The following is an 18,140-nucleotide window of genomic DNA, read 5'->3' as shown; positions in this document are numbered from 1 at the left end:
TGATAGCTGGGTTGTCATAGGCATGAACCTATAAGAAACTATAAGATATTTGTTAACTATAAGCTGGAATTTAGGAATACGTGTGCATGTGTTGATATTTCTGTTATATGAGACCCTAGCCTGTATGATCTTTGTAACTTGAGGGATAGGCTTGCTGTTCAAAACCAATCGCTCTAACCCAGGGCTTATGGCCAATGCCAAGATATATGGCCTGACAGTTTCAGATCTGTGTTTATCTGAGGGGCTGCTGCCCGAGTCTGTAAGGCTTGAAATCTAAAGGATTTCTTTATAGCCCAAAGCCTAATCTGATGAGATATATATGTATTACAGGAAAATTATTCTGTATGGCATCTTAGCCTATACGATTTCTGTAACCGGAACCTGTTATATGCAATAGGTTTGCTGTTGGAAGTCTGAGAGATGATTGTAACACATTGGATAACTCAACTGTATGAAGTAAGAGCCTGTACCATCCCTAAAGCCTGAGGTTTCATTCTCAGACCTGAGCTTATTAGAACCATTTAACTTAAAGGAATGCAGCAGGTTTAACCTATGAGATAGGTTTGGTTACCGCAGCCTTAGTCAACGAGATCTATGCTACTTCAATGGCACTCTGTTTTCTGACCGTGAGCCTGTAAGATCTCTAACCTGGTGCACAGGTTTGCTATTCACAGCTTGACACTTCTGTGTAACGTTAAATATATAAGCTGCCTATGCAGTTTCTGTTACTCAAAGGCAAACCTACCACAGGAGTCTATAAAAGCTCGCTGGTCTTATGGATTGTTATTTGAGACTGTGAGATAAGTGCAGGTGGAGGGAGTCTGCTTGCACGAAGCTTGAATCTGTATCCTGTGAGATGACAAGAGTCTAAAGGTGAAATCGGCATGGTTGTCTAGCCCAGTGGTGGTAAAACTTGAAGCCTTGAAAATGGAAAGAGTAAAAAGACTTCTGTGCTATCGGTAAGCAAGCAACGAGTTTGTGAGGTACCACATTAAAAAGCGGCATGCTACATTTGTGAGAGGCTGAGACTTGCGGTCATTGGTCTACTGTGCTACACCTCTGTGCAGAGTGATATTCTGGACATACATCTGCATGGTGGTATCTGCCCAGGCGCAGTGATTTTGATGTGCAGATGGTGCTTTTCTGGTGCAGAGTCAATGAACGGTGTGATCAAATTTTATTCTGTGTCATCTGCTTGTGTACAGATTTATTTGTGGTGTCTAGTCTGTGCGTAGAGCAACGTGCTTGCATTCGTTTGGGAACAAGATCTGCCTGCAAAGAAATCGATATATGTGTGAATAGAATAATGCAGTTTCGTTCTTCTTGTGCAGCACAGATAGCTAATTGTGCACGTCTGCACAGACCGGTGTCATTGAGAGAGTGAGTTATGGGGGCACCAAGATTGATGATGTACTTTTGCTTGCACAACGTGATGGGTGTGAACGATGTCTTCTTCAGAATAAGTACTGTGTGATCTGATTGTGAGCAGACGTATTTCCTTGTCATTTGCGTGTGCACACTACGGTGTTATATTCTGGTGAACGGACTGGTAACTTGCTTGTGCACAATGGGATACTTGTGAGCACAGACTGACGTGCGCGCGAACAGCGTGACCCGCTACTGAACTTGTGCTCGCACAGTTTGTTTCTCTGTCGTGGGGATAGGACGCCCGGCGTGTGACTGAGTGACCCTAGTCGGGGGTGCCAGCCTTTCAGAGGCGCCCTGTCGAGGCGAATGAATCTTCGGATTTCTCCCCAGACTGGCCGGCCTCTGGTGCACAGGTGGGCCCGCTTGTGCTCAGGCACACCAGATCAGTAATTGGAAGCAGGAGCTGCTCTGTTTGAAGTATGGATGCCGGGGGTGTATGTGAAATTCCGCAAGAGGGCCTGGAGACAGTTTCCTCTCTGAGAGGGAGCGCCACCTCCCCTCACATCTCCGCTCCCGTGCAGAGACTGCGCGCGTGCCACCCGACGAGGATCCACGCACGTAGAAGAGCGTCTTTGGAGGAGGCCAGCGCCGTGTCTGACGCAGATTTTATTCGCCTGCCAGTCCAGGTGCGGCGTGCGCAGGATTGACGCAGGGCGCGTGACCTTAAATCAACGCTGACAGGCTTCACCTGATGCTCGGGGAGCCCTCTGTTGGAGTCTTTTGAGTTTCACTCTTGGAACTGACTGGAGACTTCTTGACTTCACTCAAATCTCCTATACTTCTTTGGATGCACCTTTGACGCCTCTCGGGTGTTTTTACATCACTTCCATCTCCTGGACTTCACTGGATGCTTCCGGACTTCACAAAGCTACTAGAGTTCATTTATGCGTCAAGAGTACCGCGAAGGAACTCCTTGACTTATTTGAGGGCTCTTGAACTGCAGTGCAGGCCCCTGGACCATACTTGGGTCTCATGGACTTCTGTTGGGGTTGCTTGACTTCATTCTAGGTTTCCAGACCTCAGTTGCATGGCACAACTTCACATGAGGTTCTTACCATTCACTTAAGGCCCACGAGCGTCACTGAGTTGTTTGGACTTCATTCAAAGCCGTGCCCTTCAGCCATCGCTCAAGGTTGCTCACCAGCCAATTGAAGGTCTACACCCATCACTGAAGGATCTGCTCCAGAGGCATCCTCTTCTGCCTTCTCACGTTCCATTCAAACTTTGCTGTTTTCCAAACATGATGGACCACAGACTGGCACTGCTGCTCCTACTGGCAGTGCTTGGAGTCACCACTGGCCTCTCGAAACCTAGTTGGCAGCTGATGGATGAGCTTGAGGGGTGCCACTGTGTGCCTGAGCTCTGTCCACAGCCCACTGCTTGCTTAGCAGGCCTGGTGCGAGACCGTTGCCACTGTTGTTTGGAGTGTGGCAATGTGGAGGGCCAGGTCTGTGACTTGGATAGTGGCCGGCCCCTTCACGGCCGCTGTGGGGAGAACCTGCTCTGCAAAATGGATATTGGTGGCCTGGAGCATGGTGAGATACCTCAGTCTCGCTGCACATGTCGGACCCAGCGTTCCATCTGCGGCTCCAATCGCAAGACATATGCAAATGTGTGTGCGTTCAAGGAAGCGGCGCAGGCAGCCGGTGGGACTAGGAATCTCAGTATGGCGGGCAGTGGACCATGCCGGACGGGTAAGTATGACACATGATGACACTCTGGTGTGTTGAGAAGGCTTACTAACTGGAAAATTGAGATAATTACTTAATGGGCAGATTCTTCTGAAAGTCCCTTATGGCAATGTCAGATGTGATCTCAGAACAGAGCACTGGTCTTGAAGCTAAATTTGTTTAGGACAGCCTCAGGAACTCACGGTATGCTATACGACATCGTGGTATGCTATGTAAAGCCTTGCTTCGTTTTTCTGTATTCTGCTAGGCCATGCATTATTATGCCATAGTATGTTATGCCGTTCTGTATTGTGTTGTAATTGCATTTATATAGCGCTTACTACCCCTGACGAGGCGTCAAATCGCTTTTTCGGCGAGTAGCACGCTACTCCGGAACCTCTAAAGGATTAGTGGTGAATTAGTATAGTGAAAATATGAAAGTAATATGAGTGGTGGGTATGTTAGTCAGTTATTTGGATTGAGAAGGAGGGTGTAGGGACGGAAGAGGGAAAACACAGGTTTGCATTTATATAGCGCTTGCTACCGTTGATGAGGTGTTGAAGCGCATTTTTGAATGTTTTAGCCTGTATTATGCTGTGCTATAATGTGATATGTTATGTTGCGTTGTGTTATGTTGTGCTATATTTTGCTCTTTTTCTTTGCCGTGCCTTGATTTATGTGCCTGAAGTATCACACTGTCAAAATATTGGCGAGACTTAACGACCGTTGCAACTCAGGTACAGCTTTGAGGTTCCAGTGGTATGTGTTAATTTGGGTGAGTAAACTGGAATGCCTTAGCTGTAAAACTTGTTTTTTTCAATTAGATGAGGATTATCCGACAGCTTTGCTTCCAAACTAAAATTGCTTCATGTTAGATCACTTCAGCAGTATGATGTAGGGTAAATGATTTCATTTATGAGAACGCTGACGTCAATGGTTATTTTTTATTGTATATTTCTGCCTGCCCGCTGTCTCTTGATGCCCCCAAATATCCTCCTTAGCTGAAGGTCACTAGCAGCTGTTTCTGCCCTCCCTAGCTGCGTCAACATGCTCTCACTTACTAGACAGGGTATCCAGAGTCACGTGACGTGTGGCAAAGAGCTGGGGTTCCAGCAGCTCACACCTTAAAGCCTATTCTGAAGTCCTCCTGCAGCCGTAACCAAGGGGATGCACACCCACCCTCCGGTCCTTTATGCAAACAATAACTTCTTTAACAGGGGTGCGAAAACCTGCACATCCTGATGCTGTCATATGCAAATCAGGAAACAGGAAACTGCTTCTCGACATAGTGTAGCTAGCACATCAGCTGCTGCGCTTCAGTTGAGAACAATTCATATTTTTAGTATAATTTACGGAAGAACTGTTAATAATGTCCTTCTTATCTTATTTATTTTTCTGGCGGTTTTACCTGGTTTTGTGATTAAATACCAAAATGTGTGTTCATTTAATAAACATACTTTCTCAAAGCTTAGAAGACAATAGTACGCCGTCCACCACTGCCCAGATAAACAGATTGTAAAACTCCATGCGATACAAAAGGTGATGATAGACGGAGCTTTGAACAAATCAAACACTCAGCCCCAGTCAACTGATCTGGGTTTAATCCATCACCATTCTTTAGTTCACTCAGCCACCCCAGTTCAGACATGGCTATATGCAAATCAGTCTGACCCTGTGCCTCATGGGAACAGTCCAGCCCGAACTGCCAAGCCATGTCTTCCCTGGACCGGAAACAAGCATCCTGGGACCGGTTTCGGATTCATATTCCTCATCAGCCAGGCTATCTTGAATCCAGTGGCCAAGTGAACAAGGGACTCACGTCTGAGCATACCCTGCCACACTTAGGGCGAACAAAGCGATACAAAAGATGATGATGGACGGAGCGTTTGAACAAATCAAACACTCGCCCCCAGTCAACTGATCTGGGTTTAATCCATCACCATTCTTTAGTTCACTCGCCACCCCAGTTCAGACATGGCTATATGCAAATCAGTCTGACCCTGTGCCTCATGGGAACAGTCCAGCCCGAACTGCCAAGCCATGTCTTCCCTGGACCGGTAACAAGCATCCTGGGACCGGTTTCGGATTCATAATCCTCATCAGCCAGGCTATCTTAAATCCAGTGGCCAAGTGAACAAGGGACTCACGTCTGAGCATACCCTGCCACACTTAGGGCGAACAAAGTGATACCAAAGGTGATGATGGACGGAGCGTTTGAACAAATCAAACACTCACCCCCAGTCAACTGATCTAGGTTTAATCCCTCACCATTCTTTAGTTCACTCAGCCACCCCAGTTCAGACATGGCTATATGCAAATCAGTCTGACCCTGTGCCTCATGGGAACAGTCCAGCCCGAACTGCCAAGCCATGTCTTCCCTGGACCGGAAACAAGCATCCTGGGACCGGTTTCGGATTCATAATCCTCATCAGCCAGGCTATCTTGAATCCAGTTGCCAAGTGAACAAGGGACTCACGTCTGAGCATACCCTGCCACACTTAAGGCGAACCAAGCGATACAAAAGGTGATGATGGACAGAGCGTTCGAACAAATCAAACACTCACCCCCAGTCAACTGATCTGGGTTTGACCCATCACCATTCTTTAGTTCACTCAGCCACCCCAGTTCAGACATGGCTATATGCAAATCAGTCTGACCCTGTGCCTCATGGGAACAGTCCAGCCTGAACTGCCAAGCCATGTCTTCCCTGGACCGGAAACAAGCATCCTGGGACCGGTTTCGGATTCATTATCCTCATCAGCCAGGCTATCTTGAATCCAGTGGCCAAGTGAACAAGGGACTCACGTCTGAGCATACCCTGCCACACTTCGGGCGAACAAAGCGATACAAAAGGTGATGATGGACGGAGCGTTTGAACAAATCAAATACTCACCTTCAGTCAACTGATCTGGGTTTAATCCATCACCATTCTTTAGTTCACTCAGCCACCCCAGTTCAGACATGGCTATAAGCAAATCAGTCTGACCCTGTGCCTCATGGGAACAGTCCAGCCCGAACTGCCAAGCCATGCCTTCCCTGGACCGGAAAGAAGCTTCCCAGGACCGGTTTCTGGCATTGCAGCTGTCTTCCGCCGGGCTAGCTTGAATCCAGTGGCAAAGTGAGCAAGAACGGTGATGGATTAAACCCAGATCTTTTGACTGGGTGTGAGTGTTTGATTGGTTCAGATGCTCCGTCCATCACCACCCCCTTTTGTACCGCTTTGGCCGCCATAAGTGTGGCAAGGTATGCTCAGACGTGAGTCCCTTGCTCACTTTGCCACTGGATTCAGAAGTGTGGCTCACTGGTTAGAGGAGGCAGACCTGGAAGCAGACGTCAGCCCGGGACCAGGGTTCAATTGCCGGCTCGGCAGGGTCTTGAGTCCTAAAATGTCCATGGACTCGACAATTCTCGCTCCGGTGCCTACTCGATTCACGGGTTCACACTCTGCGACTCTGGGCAATAGCTTGCTTAATCTCCACAACGGCCCCTCGCGGCGGGATGCCCGGCTTTCACCTTGCGGATACCCTGCCGGGGTTATCTCACAGGGGAATACCAGGACGGCTTCCCTAAGCAAGCGCTTAGAAACCGCTTGGTGATTTGCGCTATATAAATTCCTGTACATTTACATTTACATTCAAGCAAGCCGGGCTGAAGACGGCTGTAATGCCAGAAACCAGTCCTCGGAAGCTTGTTTCCGGTCCAGGGAAGGCATGGCTTGGCAGTTCGGGCTGGACTGTTCCCATGAGGCACAGGGTCAGACTGATTTGCATATAGCCATGTATGAACTGGGGTGGCAGAGTGGGCTAAAGAACGGTGATGGATCAAACCCAGATCTTTTGACTGGGTGTGAGTGTTTGATTGGTTCAGATGCTCCGTCCATCACCACCCCCTTTTGTACTGTAAAACTCCATGGGCCGTATTACACATCATCACTTTGCACCCGGCGCACCTTTCAAAAGGTGCACCGGGCCATGCAGTGATAATGCGCCCCATTATGGTGTATGCGCTGCCCCCAGGGTAGTCGCAAACTCGCACAGCGCATTCATGTAAAAACACGGAGCAGCTGCTCCGTGTTTTCACAGTGCAGGTGTTACCACCTGCACTTTCAAAGGGGTGAGAGATCCCCTTGCAGGCGGGTGCAGTCAGTAACTGCACCCGCCTGAAAGGGGATGTCTCGGGGGTCCATGGGACCCCTTTACCCCCTGCAGAGGGCTGCTGTCAGGAGCGCACTAACGGTGCGCCACCTTGAAAATGGCGCTCTTTCAGTGCGTCTCCCGAGGGCTTCTTTGACTCTGCGCCCACGTATGTAATATGCCGCAGGCTCAAAGGAATTCCCTAATTTGCATAGGGCATGCCCATATGCAAATGAGGGAACACCCTCTGTTGATAGCGTTGGCGATTTAAGTGCGCCAGCGCTATCGGTATTATAGAAGGGGACGCACAAGCGCCTGCGTCCCCTTCTATAACACCAAAGTGCCCTCGGGCGCGCAAAGTGGGCGCAAATGCCCACTGCGCCTCCGGGCACCGCCTGTAATACGGTCCCATATCTGCCACTATACAGAATTCTACATGAAACTAGAAACTTGGCTTTTCAAGTAGTCCCACTAGGCCTTAGGTGTGGCTACATACCTGTTCAGCACCAGGATACCTTCCCGGGTGATAGTATGCTCTACAAATCAACCTAACATAACATCATCGCACCCACCGCACCAAAGAACACCACACCACATCTCACCATGGCACATCACAATGGCAGATTACTTCACTCCATGTGACATCACACCATCTGACATCCTGTTTCAATGCACCACATGATATACAATGCTACACCATACCATGCTACACCACACAAAAACGACAATAAAAGACCATTCAACACCGTATCCATCATCATACAGTGCCGAACTACATAAACGAATCCCATACCACTAAATGCCACGCAATACCACCCATGCTGCACCACAGCATTCTACAGTACATTACAATAACTCGCCCCACATCTAACATTGCCACATCACACTTCGTCATACAATCTAACAACCACATTCTGCTGTTCAACACCATATATTACCAAAGTACATCACACTTTACAACCCCAACTCTTGCTCTATCTGTCTTATACTCACCAACAGTCTAATGTGATTTCTTACTTTGATAGGGCCTGATTCCTCTCAGGGCACCCACCGCCTACCATTTCTATTTCCTAACCTCTTCCTCTCCTTACTACTTTATTCTCTTGCAACATTCATGCCTGTATTGTCTCGAGTTTCTTTCCCAAGCCCACCTTTCCATCCAGTGGACAAAATACCTAGATTTGTTTGCTTATCATGCGCTATGGCACCATCAGCAAATGTTGCATGAGTGCTTCAGGGAAATTCTTTTCTATCAGCAAGCATCCACCCTCATTCCCTGATCTCTATAGGGGTGGCAGGCATTAAAGGGTGCGAGGGCAGTGCCCTACAATCATGGGGGGAGGGGAAGGCACGTTCAGCAGCTTAACACAAAGGCCTACTAGATGCTTGGTGATGAAGCAGCCCAGACTGGTTTTAGGCCTGGCCTTTGAGACAGCTTTTGCTCTTTCATCAAACTATTGTTTTCCCCAAAAAGTCAAACATAACACACATGCCTAGAGGTCTTTTGGTCAGCAGGCTTCATTTCTTGGTCCGTTGAATAATTATTCACAATTTCCTGCCACTCATCAAAGCTTACAACAGGACCATTGGATCAACCCACTTTATCCATTGGTTTCCTTCATTTTGGATGAATGCATAAAGCTTGTGCTTATTGTTCACACATATTTCATTTCACTTCAGTCACAAAGCTTCTTCAAAGTGTGCTTTTTAAGTTTTGTATTGTGCATCTTTTTTAGGGCTCGGGCCTACGTCACACACTGCGAAGCAGTGTGGGCGGAGCCAAGAGTCCTATAATCAGGGTCTCCGAAAAGCTACCCAAACATTCCTGAGCGCTCGTGATTTTTCATGTTCGTTTTTTGCCATCTGCATGGCAATTGGGCCTCGCATGCCTCTCTTTTTAGAAGTCAGCACGCAATAGGCCATAGGCTGTAGAGTTGCTCCACTTCCTGCATATTCCGTGCGGACACGAGCAGCAGAAGGGCATATATCATCAATTACCAGCTGTCAGGGGCAGCGGTAATTGAAGCCAGATGCTGGGCGTGCATTCAGCACTCTCCAGTTACTTCGCTTGTTTAATGTGCGGCGGTCCCGAGATCCCCCGAGAGGCTGCTGATTGGATTGAGGTTGGAACTGTAAAAGCAACTCGTAACAAATACTGAGCATCATTTGTAAAGGTTGTTTTAAAGAGAGTTAAAACAAACGCTTCTGTTCCGGCCCCGGCTTTCTGTGGCACTAGCTTAAAAGTGCGTACCCTCCCACAGTTTACAAGCCGGGGTCGTTTTTTTCTCTCCTTTTAGTTTTATGGAAGCCCCTTGTGAATGCTATATCTCACAGAGTGTTCTTCGCGAGGTATGGGTCGGAGTCGCCTTTCACTGCCTGCCTGCCACTGACAGATCCAGCGCACGTCTCCTCAGCCAGCACTTGAACTTTATGGGTTTCCTAATCCCCGCTCCCGCCCCGCTTCCAAGGAGAGAGTTTGCTTCCAGGGAGATGGATGCGCACGGTCCGCACAACAGAGGCTTGTGTGAGCATCGGGCCGCTCCACGCCGCCACTTCACTTTTTCAGCAGATCTGCGCTCACTACTGCAAGGCTGCGCGCTTCTCCTAACAAACAAAATAGGAAGGCCCTTATTTAATTCGGAGTAAAAAGGGCGCAAAGCAGATAAAATATCTGGCGATTAGGAAACCGGGCATTCTGTTCTTTCAACACAACTGACAACGTATTGGGTGTGTAATCAGGGCCACTGGAATTATGCGATTTTGCAACGGCGACGTTTTCCGCATAATTATGGATTTGCACTGCAGCATTTTTTCACATAATGCATCATGTGCTGGTGCATAATTTGCAGATTTTAACAAAAAATCGTTTAAAATTGAAACGGATCAAAAGTTAACAAAAACATGCAACCCGTGTTGCCTCACAGTGAAAGGCCCTTTCCAATAGTTGACTGTTTCTGTTGCTTTTTATGTAGTTGTGTGTTAAACTGGTAGTAGTGGGGTGAAACCTTTGCCAGGCAGTCTTAACCTGTGTGGCAATATGACAAAATAAGGAAATAATACTATCAATTAATGTGCTGATTTATGCTGCATAATTGTTTTTTTCTTGTCACATAATTTGGTCATCATCTGCAGCATAATTCTAATGCTCCTGGGTACATGTATTATTTGTGAGGCGTACCTGCTAATTTTGCACATTTTTTTACGTGTAAAAGGAGAAGTCAAAGCCTCGGGACAGATGGTGTTGTGCTTCGGGCTCATCACTTCCTGGCAAACCATTAAGCGGGCATGACCAAGAAGAGGAAGTCGGGCTTAGAGCCCAACGCTCTAAGAGTATACCCTCCCACAACAACAAATAGCAGAGGCAACCTAGATTCTGAAGCTGCATTCAATATCCTGGACTGAATTCAAAACCCCAGAATCACGTTAGCAGTGTGAAGCCTCTTCACATGAACTGGGAATCCGCTTTCTATAGGGGTGATGCATGTTCTTCACTGGGAGACACCGTGTGAACAGAGCAGATATCATGTGACACCCGTGGGCACTGTGTGAGTTGGCTGGCCTGCTAATGAATACTTCTAATCACAGATTCTTCACCTTCTTTATCTCCCCATGCACCAGACTGGATCTGGAAACTCTTGCAATAGTTCCTATGTGCCAACACGTGACATCATCGATCTCCATTGTGATTTATCCCATCTCAGGATATCATGACTGATGACTCGAAAATGCATAAAGTGTTACTCCTGCACACTGATGTCAGTTCCTCTATTTTCATGTCCAAAGACGTGGATATGGAGCTTCGCTCCTACTTATTTCAGTTCTTCAACAAATTCTCAAATCCTTATCTTTGGCAATGTGCAAGACCGCCGCACCTGAAAATGACAAGTTTCAAGCCATGTGATGGGTTTCTGAAGCAGAGGTATAGATTGCATTGGTGCAGCAGCTGCTTTGGCACAGCGGCCTATTGAACCCTGGTGATTGCTGTATTATAGAATCCAAAGAGCAGCCAGGTGCACCCATTTCCTTCTTTGTACTAGTTTTTTTATTGATTTGCGTTAGGTAAATATGTGTACCTCAAAGGGTCATTTACATTAAAAACCATCAGTACGCATTGCCTTGCCCTCAGTTGTTTCGGTGCAGACATTTGCCCTTTCCTGCTTGGTGGCTGACGGCAGGTTTTTTTTCCTTCTATTTTCAAGTGACTGCAAGGTGAGAGTGACAGCATGAGTGACAGCAGAGTGAGAGTGACTGCAGAGTGAGAGTGACAGCATGAGTGACTGCAGAGTGAGAGTGACTGCAGAGTGGGAGTGACTGCAGAGTGAGAGTGACAGCATGATTGACAGCAGAGTAAGAGTGACTGCAGAGTGAGAGTGATGTGAGAGTGACTGCAGAGTGAGAGTGACTGCAGAGTGAGAGTGACTGCAGAGTAAGAGTGACAGCATGAGTGACAGCAGAGTGAGAGTGACAGCATGAGTGACTGCAGAGTGAGAGTGACTGCAGAGAGTGACTGCAGAGTGAGAGTGACTGCAGAGAGTGACAGCAGAGTCAGAGTGACAGCATGAGTGACTGCAGAGTGAGAGTGACTGCAGAGAGGTACTGCAGAGAGAGAGTGACTGCAGAGAGTGACAGCAGAGTGAGAGTGACAGCATGAGTGACTGCAGAGTGAGAGTGACTGCAGAGAGGGACTGCAGAGTGACAGCAGAGTGAGAGTGACTGCGGAGTGAGAGTGACAGCATGAGTGACAGCAGAGTGAGAGTGACTGCAGAGTAAGAGTGACTGCAGAGAGTGACAGCAGAGTGAGAGTGACAGCATGAGTGACTGCAGAGTGAGAGTGACAGCATGAGTGACAGCAGAATGACAGCAGAGTGAGGGTGACAGCAGAGTGAGAGTGACAGCAGAGTGAGAGTGACAGTAGAGTGAGAGTGACAGCAGAGTGAGAGTGACAGCAGAGTGAGAGTGACTGCAGAGTGAGAGTGACTGCAGAGTGACTGCAGAGTGAGAGTGACTGCAGAGTGACTGCAGAGTAAGAGTGACAGCAGAGTGAGAGTGACTGCAGAGTGACTGCAGAGTGAGAGTGACTGCAGAGTGAGAGTGACTGCAGAGTGACAGCAGAGTGAGAGTGACTGCAGAGTGACAGCAGAGTGAGAGTGACTGCAGAGTGGCAGCAGAGTGAGAGTGACTGCAGAGTGACAGCAGAGTGAGTGACTGCAGAGTAACAGCACAGTGAGAGTGACTGCATGAGTGACAGCAGAGTGAGAGTGACAGCAGAGTGACAGCAGAGTGAGAGTGACAGCAGAGTGAGAGTGACAGCAAGAGTGACAGCAGAACAAGAGAGACAGCATGAGTGTCGGCAGAGTGAGAGTGACTGCAGAGTGACAGCAGAGTGAGAGTGACTGCAGAGTGACAGCAGAGTGAGAGTGACTGCAGAGTGACAGCAGAGTGAGAGTGACTGCAGAGTGACAGCAGAGTGAGTGACTGCAGAGTGACAGCACAGTGAGAGTGACTGCATGAGTAACAGCCGAGTGAGAGTGACAGTAGAGTGAGAGTGACAGCATGAGTGACAGCAGAACAAGAGAGACAGCATGAGTGTCGGCAGAGTGAGAGTGACTGCAGAATGAGAGTGACTGCAGAGTGAGAGTGACAGCAGAGTGACAGTATGAGTGACAGCAGAGTGAGAGTGACAGCATGAGAGACAGTAGAGTAAGAGTGACAGCATGAGTGAGAGCAGAGTGAGAGTGACAGCATGAGTTACAGCAGAGTGAGAGTGACAGCATGAGTGACTGCAGAGTGAGAGTGACTGCAGAGTGAGAGTGACTGCAGAGTGAGAGTGACTGCAGAGTGAGAGAGACTCAGCAGTGTGTGTGTTCCAGAGAGAGCAGGGTATGCGTGTGCGCTTATACAGTGCACTGACACACAGGAGCTAAAACAAAGAACAGCTGAACACGTGTCTTGGGAGCTTCATGGAGGCAGTCGCCCTCTGTGAGGGGGGCAGCAAGGAGGGGACACCCCAACCAATCAAGCGCAACTACTCACAATTTACTGTACGATTACAACACAGGCCAAAGGGCAGAGCTAGGTCTTTTTGCATTACGTAGGGTGAGCAGTGTGTGAATGTGTAGGGTGAGCAGTGTGTGAGTGTGCAGGGTGAGCAGTGTGTGAGCGTGCAGGGTGAGCAATGTGTGAGCGTGCAGGGTGAGCAGTGTGTGAGCATGCAGGATGAGCAGTGTGTGAGTATGCAGGGTTAACAGTGTGTGAGCGTGCAGGGTGAACATTGTGTGAGTGTGTAGGGTGAGCAGTGTGTGAGTGTGCAGGGTGAACATTGTGTGAGTGTGTAAAGTGAGCAGTGTGTGAGTGTGTAGGGTGAGCAGTGTGTGTGTGTGTAGGGTGAGCAATGTGTGAGTGTGCAGGGTGAGCAGGGTGAGAGTCTGTAGGGTGAGCAGTGTGTGCGTGTGTGTGTGTAGGGTGAGCAGTGTGTGAGTGTGCAGAGTGAACATTGTGTGAGTGTCCAGGGTGAACAGTGTGTGAGTGTGCAGGGTGAGCAGTGTGTGAGTGTGCAGGGTGAACATTGTGTCAGTGTGTAGGGTGAGCAGTGTGTCAGTATGTAGGGGCAGTGTGTGAGTGTGCAGGGTACGAAAACTGAAACTAAGTCCACCACACACACACATAACACCACACACATAACACCACACAAATAAGACCACACCACACACACACACACACACACACCACCACACACTCTCACACTCTCACCACCACACACTCACCACCACACACTCACCACCAAACACTCACCACCAAACACTCCCCACCGCACACTCACCACTGCACACTCACCACCGCACACTCACCACCACACACGCAACCACACACACAACCACCAGCCGTCAGTGCACGCTTTCACCTGGCACAAACACCACCAGCCGTCAGTGCACGCTTTCACCGGGCACAAACACCACCAGCCGTCAGTGCAGGCTTCCACCAGGCACACACAACACCAGCCGTTAGTGCACGCTTTCACCAGGCACACACACCACCAGCTGTCTGTGCACGCTTTTACCAGGCACACACACCACCAGCCGTCAGTGCACGCTTCCACCTGGCACACACACCTCCAGCCGGCAGTACACGCTTCCACCAGGCACACACACCACCAGCCATCAGTGCACAATTTCTACAGGCACACACACCACCAGCCATCAGTGCACACATCAATTGTTAACGCATCCACAATTAACTATTGTAGCAATCGTAGTATGGTGCACTTTACTTTTAAACATATTCATCTAAAGTGCAGCATGCCACCATTGCTACAATTCCAATCCAACCCACATAATTCCACTACACACCACATGCATACACTCCATAAGACATAGCTAAAATACATGGCCATTTACAATGCCATTAGCTCTAACTCAAATAAATCCGAGACCTATTGCATTTCCAATGCTTTTTTTTTACACAGCCTTTTTTGCTTGCACTTCTGGTGCCCAGTTAGACGGTGAATCCGTCAAAGTTGCTTTTATAAAGGGTTAAGTGACACTGTGATATCGTAACTGCCTGCAACTTGAGTGCTTGACTGTGAGATGATTTTTTTCATGTTGGTTTTTTATAAAACTTAATAGTAAAATCATACCACAACTGAAAGGCTTGTTTCTTAATAAAATCACTTTTAAAACAGCAACATCACCATATTAGTGAACGGATTTTAAATTTAACATTTTTATTGCATGTATATGGTGGCCACATTTATGTTGTGGTCTGTTTTCTCTTCTATTTATGTCATATCTGCATTAACAAATGTATAAAAACCCATAACCATTTTGCTAGCATACCAAGGCGAGACCCATTAACTTGGCCACTGCTTAGTTTTTTATTTTGTGTTTATTTGGCCTAGGGAGCTCTGCTCTTGTACACAACAAGGCCTTTCTTAAGCTGGAAGCACAAGCTGGGGCCAGTGCTTAATTTGTAAAACAAAGTGCCAGAGCCTTTCTCAGAAATCCAGTGGCGTCACTAGGGGGTGCGGGGGGTGCAGACTGCACCGGGTGACACCAAACATGGGGTGACACCAATCTGTCTGGTTACGCTTTGTAACACAGCTCTACAACCTCGCCTTTGCTCTGCAAGCGCACCTGCTTACAAAATACTGCAGTGCACGCCACGCACGCACCACCTACTACCCTAGTGGTAGTGGTGATGCGATGCGCGGCGGCGGCGTACCCAGTTTGTGGGTCAATCTTACAGCGCTACCAATGACGGCCCTGGGACCAGCCCACACGCTGAGCTCCTCTGACGCACGCCACCACCACGCACTGAGACTCAGTGGAAACAGTCTTGGCAGGGGAGTGCTGCTGGGCGATTTGCAGAACGCCTAGGGGCCCAGCCACCACCACAATGGAGTCTAAAGTCTAGAAAAGGTAAGGACAGTTGTCCTCCTCACCATTTAAAACACAGTTAAAGCAGAGTTACCCCACTGCTGCTCTTCACTGTTAAGTGCCGCCATAAATGCCTCATATTTCACAGTTGAGTTTCGTTTCTTCCAATTCCACTCCCTTATGAAACTAGCACAGTCGAGGCACAGAGCCGGCAGCGGACGGTACGTACGGTGCTTTAGGGTTCCCACTAAAATCCGCTAATATCGTTACCGAGAGCACAGAACAGCGGAGTAGACTGGAGTGCAGCGTTTAACGGCCTTTTTTTAAACTCCAAGCGGGAAGGGTTTGAACATGTTGGTTGGGGTCTGATAGAACTAATAGCGTAGCAATGATGCCAGGTGCCCAGCAGTGGCGTCACTAGGGTTGGTGTCACCCAGTGCAAAACTCATGGTGTCACCCCCTCAGAATCACTGTTGGTCTGGTGGTTCCTCGGGCGCGTGCCAGCTGTCCAGTAAGGACCGCCTCTGAGTCCTGGGTATGGCCGCAGGATCCAGTTGCAGTGGGCATACCGACCTCAGTCTGGCAGCAGCGACCTCCAATCCCCCGAGTGCGACCCCCCTTTGGCTTCTATTGAAGACATGAAACCCTCAGCTGTACCGTCTGTGTTCAACAATAAATATTGCAGCCATGAGAAGTTAGATCTTTTCGGAGACTAAACCCCTAGGAATCGTAAAACACGTGCAAAATCACCCCGATTACACACATGGAAGTTACTAGGCAGCACATAATTAGAGGACACTAGGGTTCAGGCAGCCAAAAATTAGGCAAAGGAATTCGGCTGGGAAGTGGTAGGTACTCAAGAGCGTGTCACTTGAAACTCTTTCTCTTGGGACTATTACAGAGGAGAGAGGCGCTGCTGCAGCACACTGTGTGAGGTGAGCGGGAGGGGTGCTATGGAGCCGTAAAGCTTTAGGAGGGATAGTCTGCTAGGCGGGAGGATGCCTTTTGGCAGTGCATGGCTTTTGGGGATCAGGTCGGTGCCGGGTTGCACAGGACACTGGCATCCCACTTGGAGCGAGAGTCCTACTTGGGAGTCTCGCAAGGGTTCAGTGCAGTGTCTACGTGAGTGAGGGGCACGGGCTGTGTGCGTGGTGCCTCCTTGTCAAGCGAGTGAAGAGAGCGTGGTGCAAGACCCTAGGCGCTTTCATGGCAGGGACGCGCCCACAGTTCAGAGGTACCTGGGGCATTTTCCCTGCCTTCCGTCAAGGGCTAAGGAACATGGGTTCCTGACAGTGCAAGGGGGACCTTGGCGGTATCCCCTGCGCATCGGACTCTCTGAAGAGTACTTACTGTTGGACATTTTGTTGGCTGGCAGCCATGGGAGAGAGCTCTTCGCCAGCTCGGGGGAAGGAGTGCAGCACCTTCTTCCAGTGCTTGGCTTGTGAACTGAATGATGCTTGAACACTCAGCCAGTGTCCGCTCCATGCACGGGCCATATGCAAACCATAACCTTGAACTACATTATTAAGCACATGGTTCTTTCCACTATATTAGAAACCTGATTGGGAGTGCACAGGACAACACATGGAAACATATATATATAAAGCTGGAGTAGGCATATATTAGAAGGAAGGTTGTAGGTTCGACTCCCGACCTGCCATCACATGGAACATTCATTTAGGGTGTTGTTAGACATTGGTAGTTTTGCAAGTTGATAAGTAACAATTTGATACGGGCCACAACCTGAGACAATGAGTGTCAAGACTTAAGTTTATATATTTTTAAGCGTATAAATAAATACTACTAAGTATGACAAGTGTTTTTTTTTTATAAGTTAGCGGTGAAGAAATTAGTACATAAATATACTTTGGTGCAGCCCCAGGTACAGAGAATGAGAGGAATAGCGAGCACTCCTGGGAGTGCGAAAATAACATAACAGTGATGGTAGGTCGTGTTTAGGAAAACAAATAATTGTAAAGGATAATCGTAAGTCAAAACATGCACATAATGAGGAATCTGAAAAACTTAATAGCAAGAATAAGCCGTCCAGTTTGAATTCTGCATATTAATTTGTATAAACGTAATTTCAGGCTACCCCTGATATAGTAAATAGACACCAGAGGAACGGACTGAAGATTTAATAAATGAGGGGGATCTAGCTAGCACTAGGAGCTAAATGAATTATATAACAAAGAAAAGGTCATGGTTTCGAATCCCGACCTCACAACATACGAAAATATAATTTGGTTTCATAATTTATATTTTTTCAAGTTACACAACTTGATAAAATAAGGAGCCGGAATTCTATCAAGACTGTAATTTTACACGCATTAAAAATGCATTCACGAGAAGTATTTACACATTGTTTTTCTAGAATTGATGCTTCACCGGTAAAAAACGAGCGCGAAAATACACCCCAGGTGTAGTGCATTTGATGAGCAGTGAGTATTAATAAAGAGCAGCAGAATCTGGCACAGTCCACACCCGCTCAAGAGACGTGATTGGTCAGGGGCTGATAGTCACAGGCGGTTTCCAGG

At 48.1% G+C, this 18,140-nt stretch overlaps 1 protein-coding gene across 1 annotated transcript in view; it reads left to right on the top strand.

The window, feature by feature from the left end:
• The first annotated feature begins 2,000 nt into the window (after positions 1-2,000).
• LOC144790701 (kazal-type serine protease inhibitor domain-containing protein 1-like) overlaps positions 2,001-18,140 on the top strand; it is a 154,345-nt gene continuing 138,205 nt past the window's right edge. Inside the window, exon 1 of the mRNA XM_078665424.1 lies at positions 2,001-3,122. Coding sequence (XP_078521550.1) covers positions 2,669-3,122 — 454 coding nt within the window. The 5' untranslated portion in view covers positions 2,001-2,668. The remainder of the gene's footprint in view (positions 3,123-18,140) is intronic.

Source organism: Lissotriton helveticus, chromosome 11, assembly GCF_964261635.1.
Source record: "Lissotriton helveticus chromosome 11, aLisHel1.1, whole genome shotgun sequence".
NCBI classification, from domain to species: domain Eukaryota; kingdom Metazoa; phylum Chordata; class Amphibia; order Caudata; family Salamandridae; genus Lissotriton; species Lissotriton helveticus.
This window is presented reverse-complemented; position numbering and strand designations above follow the sequence as displayed.